General features: G+C 59.9%; 1 protein-coding gene across 1 annotated transcript in view; it reads right to left on the bottom strand.

The window, feature by feature from the left end:
* Positions 1-1,103: 1,103 nt before the first annotated feature.
* IGSF21 (immunoglobin superfamily member 21) overlaps positions 1,104-5,821 on the bottom strand; it is a 74,712-nt gene continuing 69,994 nt past the window's right edge. The window contains exons 5-8 of the mRNA XM_040462763.1: positions 3,130-3,215; positions 2,574-2,766; positions 2,140-2,178; positions 1,104-1,335 (exon numbers count right to left, since the gene is read on the bottom strand). Coding sequence (XP_040318697.1) covers positions 1,262-1,335; positions 2,140-2,178; positions 2,574-2,766; positions 3,130-3,215 — 392 coding nt within the window. The 3' untranslated portion in view covers positions 1,104-1,261. The remainder of the gene's footprint in view (positions 1,336-2,139; positions 2,179-2,573; positions 2,767-3,129; positions 3,216-5,821) is intronic.

Here is a 5,821-nt window from a genome sequence, read left to right as displayed (position 1 = left end):
CAAGATCCTTAAATAAATCATATCAGCAAAATGACTTATGTCGTGTGAAGTAACATATACATGGGTTCCGGGGATTAGGGTGTGGACATCTTTGGGGGACCATTGTCCTGCCTGCCGCGGCGAGCCTCCGGCCCTCCCCTCCCCCCCCCCCGGAGATTCCAGAGGCCCCATGTTCTGGTTAGTGTAGCTACAACATGCAAGAGGGCTGCCCGACCTGCATGAACCCCAAATAAATTGTTATTATGCCAAGCCAGTGAGACTCTGGGGTTACTGTGTTACTGCAACATGGCCTGCCCTATCCAAACTAATACAGTCCTCTGTGGGGTCCCCCCGATGACCCTCAGTCTTGGCTACAGCTCAGAGGGGCCAACCCCAACCCTCCCCAGGGTCTCTCAGTCCTTCCCTCTGAGCTAATAGCCGAATGGCACAGGGAATCTTCTCATGGTCGGGTAGAAAGTTCTGGAACCTCTGCCACTGGCTTTTGCCTGATCGTGATTGATGTTGGCTCTGGGCAGGTGACTTGCTTTGGCTAAAGAAGCATTCATAGACACGACAGGCAGATGCCTTGCCTATGGCTGTGGGGTTTGGGTTGCTCCTTGAGCTTTGGTGAGCCGCCGTAAGAGCATCAAATGTCGGAGAGCCACTGCCCCTGTAGCCTGGGCCTAGAGCAAACACCTGTGGTGGAGACCTGAACCCGACCGTAGCCAAGAGTCCAGCCCAGTCGACCTGTCACCTGAAGCAAAGCTGCCCAACTGAGCTCAGACTAGACCAGCGGAACGGCTTCATCGTGAACACGAGCATACTAATAAATGCGTGTTGTTGCGTAAATTGAGGTTGGGTTGGTTTGTTACGCAGCAGTACTGCGGCAACAGCTGACTGTTACACTCGGCCCCAAAGAGCCTTGCATTTCCTGAGAGTCTCCGGCCACTCCTCGCATCTGGTCGCTTGGACCGAGACGGTAAGCCGCACCTCCGCTCCTCTTCCCGGAAGGAGCGTGCCTTCCGTCCCCTCTGTCACCCCCTCCCCGGGGCCTGTCCTGACACTGGGGGCCAGGGAGTGCCAGTCGCTGCCACAGAACAAAAGACGAATTCAGAGCCGCAGACTAAGGTGGGGAAAATTGTTTCGTTTTAATTAAACTGGTTGAAGAAGCCAAGACACAGAAAGAGACGAAGAACAGACTGGAAATAGTTTAGAAAAGAAAAGAAAACCGATCGCGGCAAAGTCAGCGTGGGGTGGAGTGGCGGGAGCGGCGGCCGGGCCTTCACGTCAGCTCCAGGACCACTGTCAGGGCGAGCACCAAGGTGAGCCGGACGCCAGCAGGGCCAGAAGCGGAACCTGTGTCAGGGCAGCAGGGAGCAGGGTCAGGGTCAGGGCCGCGGATCCTGATGGGCGGGGCAGGAACGGATCCCGGATGGCAGAGCTTCAAAGGGCCCCAGCAGAGTCTGGATTCAGCCACGGGATGCACTGGGTTCAAATCCAAGCTCTGCCACCCGTCCCACCAAACTGGGTGTGACCCCTCCCCTGCCCCGGGCTTGCTGGACTGAGCTCAGGCTCCCTGGTGGCCACTGGGACCATCCAGTGGGGACCGGGTGTGGGGGCCTCCATTGTGAAATGTGAGATCAGCCCAGTGTGGGGAGGAAAGGGCTGGTGGGCCAGGGAACGGTGTTTGGGTCCCGTGGACCGGTGCTCAGGTTGGGCAGGAGCTCAGGGAGGGGGGTATAAGAGTCTCCAGCCGAGGCACCTGAATGTGCTCCTCACTGCCCTGTGGAGTGTGCTCCCCACTGCCCCGAGCCCGGGGGCACAAGCCCATGGTCAATGGCGACACATCCTCTTAGGGCCAGGGCAGCTAAGTTCTCTGAGCTGAGTGAGCTAGAGTCATTGTGGATGGTGGCGGGGGGACACGCTAGGTCCCTGGAAACCCCCACTGGCTGATTTTGGGGTGCTGAGTCCCCCTTAGTGCCTCAGCACCCATTCCTGACCACCCTTGACCCAGACTCTGTTGAACCAAAGGGCAACTGCCTGCCTGAGGCTTGAGGCAAAGGCAAGGGTATACGAACGGGCCGCTGGGGAGACCGGGGCTGCCCAGACCTTTGCAGATCCCTTGGTTTTTAGCGAGAAGCTCTGAGGGTGAGGACATACCATTGGAGTCTTCCGTTCCTCTTGGAATATTTGGGTTTTCTGTTGGAAAGGACGGAAAGAGAACCGGTTTGGGGTGACATTCAGAGCTCCGTAAAGGAACCCTCCCGTTTCCGGCACCTGCCGTGTGGTATCGCGGGCGCCCTCTCGGGGCAGCCCAAAGCCGCTGTGCGGACGTGGCATTAGGTCTGCTTCACAGACGGAGAAATGGGGGAGGTCGAGCGCCTTGCCCCAGGTTGCCTGGCTGTGAAGTGATGCGTCCGGGATCCGAACCCAGAGATCCGGCTTCAAGCACCGAACTCCGGTGCCTCTGTGTGGGGCATCCTCGCAGGCAAACTTAGGGGCCCCGGGCCCCGGCCGCTCCCTCGTCCTTGGGACGGCTCCAGCCAGGGCGCCACCCCTGGTCGCCCTCCCAACCCCCGCTCAGGGCAGCGTACCAAATACGATGAGCCGGGTGTGTGTGTCGGTGGAGCCCAGGGGGTTCTGGGCTGTGCAACGGTACATGGAGCCGTTGAGCTCGGCGGGAACCCGCTCCAGCACCAGCTCCTTCCCGTCAAACTCAGCGCTGCCATCCAAGAGGCGGCTTCCGACCCGCGTCCAGGTGAACATGGGCTCCGGGAAGACTTCGTTCTGTGGGTCGAGGGTGGGGGGGAGAGTTGGGTCACAGGGGGAACCATTCTGCCAGAGCAGGAAGGGGTCAGAGGCATGGCCTGGCCGGGGCTGGACACACGCTGCCATCTGATGGGGCAGGAGTGGCTGCCCGGAACCCCAGCAAGAGAAGGACTCCAGGACCGGAAAGGATGCGAAGTCCATGAGCTGGGTCTGCGCTGGGCTCTGGATGGAGAGCAAAACCTTGCCCTTCCTCATCAGAGGCCATTCCGCCTCACCGGCTGGGGGACTGAAGTCAAGGGAAGTGTCTAAGAGGGATACCGGTGACCAGTGGTGTCCCTGTCACCTCCCACCACCCTTCCAGATGCTCGGAGTGAGGCCGACCTGAAATCCGTGGACCAGAATCCTCACTGTGTCCCCGACCCGGGCTCTGCTGGGTGTCATCATGATTTTGGGTCCTTTCGGGGCAACTGTAGGGAGAGGAAGGCCAGGTCAGAGAGGTACGCGTATATATGGAGAAGGGGAGACTGAGCGAGGAAAGGAGGCACGGGGAAAGCGGGAGAGAAAGTTCCAGTCCAGCAGCGAGCGTCCTTGGGGGGAGCTGCCACTGAGCCAGGAGCTCTGACGATGCCCATTCCTCCATCCACGCCTGCTCAGTCCCCGAGCCCCTGCAATCAGTCCGACCCTGAGACCTGGGATTCAGTGGTGGTGCCCAGAGAGGGCAAGGGACTTGCCGAAGGTCACGCAGTGAGTGGGAGTCGGGACAAGACTCAGCTGTCTCCCTTCTGACCCGATGCTCCTTCTACTAGGTAATCTGCCCAGCGGGGTTTTTCTGGAATCCCTAGATTAGAGGTACGGGGGGTAGACAGGTGTGTGTGGGGGGGACCATCTCCTCCCGTCGGCCCTTGTCCTCCGTGCCTCTTTCCTCACCTTCTGTATCACTTCTTTCAAGGCCCTTTATATCGTGAGCTTGGGGGACGAGACGCCCGGGGCCTTGCCGTCCTGCGCACAAGAGAATGTCAGGGCCGGGAGAGCCACCGGGACCTCTGAGCCCGTCCCCTCAGGATCAGATTGGGAAACCGAGGTGCAGGAGTAACAAAGGGGCTTATCCAAGGTCACCCACGCGGTTAATTTCCCATGTTTCCTGGGGCTCTTTCCCCCAGACTCATTCAGTCATTCAACAGGCAATTCGTGAGCCACTCCCGTGCCAGGCTCTGGGCGGTGCGGGGGGGGGCACGCAGTGTGGGCAAGCCAGGTGCCTGCCGGCTGGGAGCTCACACTTGAGTCGGGCACACGTTCCACGCACAAGCAAGTGCACAGACGGGAAACCAGTATGCAGATGCTCTGCTCACACGGAGGGTGAGTGCCGGCCAGAGTCTCCTCCAAGGAAGGTGACATTTCAGTTGAGACACGAGGAGGAGCCAGGTCCTGTGGGCACTGAGGCCGAAGGTCAGGAGTCATGGGGGAGAGGCCTCCCCAGCTGGAGGGAGGCCTCAAGGCTTTGGTTAGAGCGCCACACCCTGTGCCTTCTCTGCGAACATCTTCCAGGGGTGACGGCAGGGGAAAAGCTGTGTCCCAGGCCCTGGGGCTGGCCTGGGCTCTCCCCGACCCACCCCTGCCTCCTCCCCAGCCTCTCCTTCCCCGCTCAGCTCTCCAAGTGGAAATCAGAGCATCCCGCAGATGTGGGTGGTCTCCCTGGCATTGCGAAGTTCATTCTCTGAGAAGGAAACGAAAGGACTATTAATTAAACCACGAGCCAGGCGTCTGAAGTGCCACGTGGGGCTGAGGGACGCACGGGTGGGAGGAGTGGGGGCGCAGGGAGGGCTTCCGGGGCCACCTCCGCCAGCCAGCGCCAGACGGGAGGGAGGCTGGGGCGGATTCCGGTCTAGCGTGTGTGGCCTTGGTTGGGTCACTGCACGGGGCTTTCCCCAGGTGCATGATGGGAACAATGAGAACAGCCCCGCCTGCCGGGCCCCCTGCCGCACCCCCCCACCCCCGCCAGTGCTAGCGGTTGCCCCTTCCAGCGGAGGCCTGGGCCTAGCGAGTGAGGTGGGAGGAAACCTCATATGCTCTAGACTCCCTGTTAGGCCTATCGCCCCATCCTCAGGGTGCTTAAGAGGCAGGGTTGCATGAAACCCATTTTGCAGGCCATACACCTGGCCCTCTGGAGGGCTGCGGCCGGAGGCCACACAGCAAGGAAGTGATGGGAGCAGGGCTCGATGGGTCTTCCGAGGGAGGCCCCGAGGCCAGGGCTGGTGGGGAGGGAGGGGTGCTGTCTTTCACTCAGGCAGCCAGACTCTCTCCGTGGCTGCCTGAGCTGCAGGTTCCCAGAGGCTCCTGTGTGGAGCTGGCCCTGGGGGACGAAGGGGGGCAGGTGAGGGGTCTGTCCTGCCCTCACTCTGAGCGCCATCCCGGCAGCTGCTGACCAACCAGCACCTTGGCGGAAGATCCCACCCCCGCCCCTGTCACTGCTGCTTCCGATGCTGCTTCCACAAGCCAGGCCAGCTGCTGTCACCCTCCCCACTCACACTCCTACCGAGAGCCACCAGCAGCTCCTGGCAAATTCTGCCTCCCCAACCCCCACCTGCTCCTAGAACACAGCACTGAGAGTCTCCAAAAGGAATGTTCTGAGCCCCTGGGCTTTCCCTGCCCTCCACCCCTGGATACACAGAAAGAGTGGGGGTCCAGAGACCCAGGATTGGGGCCTAGCCTTCTGCTCTCTGACAGCATGACTTGGATGTATCAGTTCAACTTTGCTGGGCCTCAGTCTCCTTACCTGTAAGTGGGGGACAATAGGTTAGTACACTTTTTGAGGAGTTACGCTGAAAATGATAATGGAGGGCAGATGGGAGGCTATAACGTGAAATGGAAAGTGGGTGCATCTGTCTAGGGGAGTATAAACGATCCTGATGATATAAGCTGCCCTCCTTATCTCTCCTGAAGATTCCACTGCAAGAACAGCCTTGTGAAATCTCATGGAAAAGCTCCTCTAGGTTTCCCCCAGGAATTCTGGGTGTTCACTAAAACCATCCATCCATCTGCCCATCCATTCACCCATCCATCCACCCATTCACCC

The sequence above is a fragment of the Herpailurus yagouaroundi genome, unplaced genomic scaffold (assembly GCF_014898765.1).
Source record: "Herpailurus yagouaroundi ecotype Mexico unplaced genomic scaffold, PumYag 77, whole genome shotgun sequence".
NCBI classification, from domain to species: Eukaryota; Metazoa; Chordata; class Mammalia; order Carnivora; family Felidae; genus Herpailurus; species Herpailurus yagouaroundi.
Note: the sequence above shows the minus strand (reverse complement) of the source record. Positions and strands in the feature narration are given on the sequence as shown.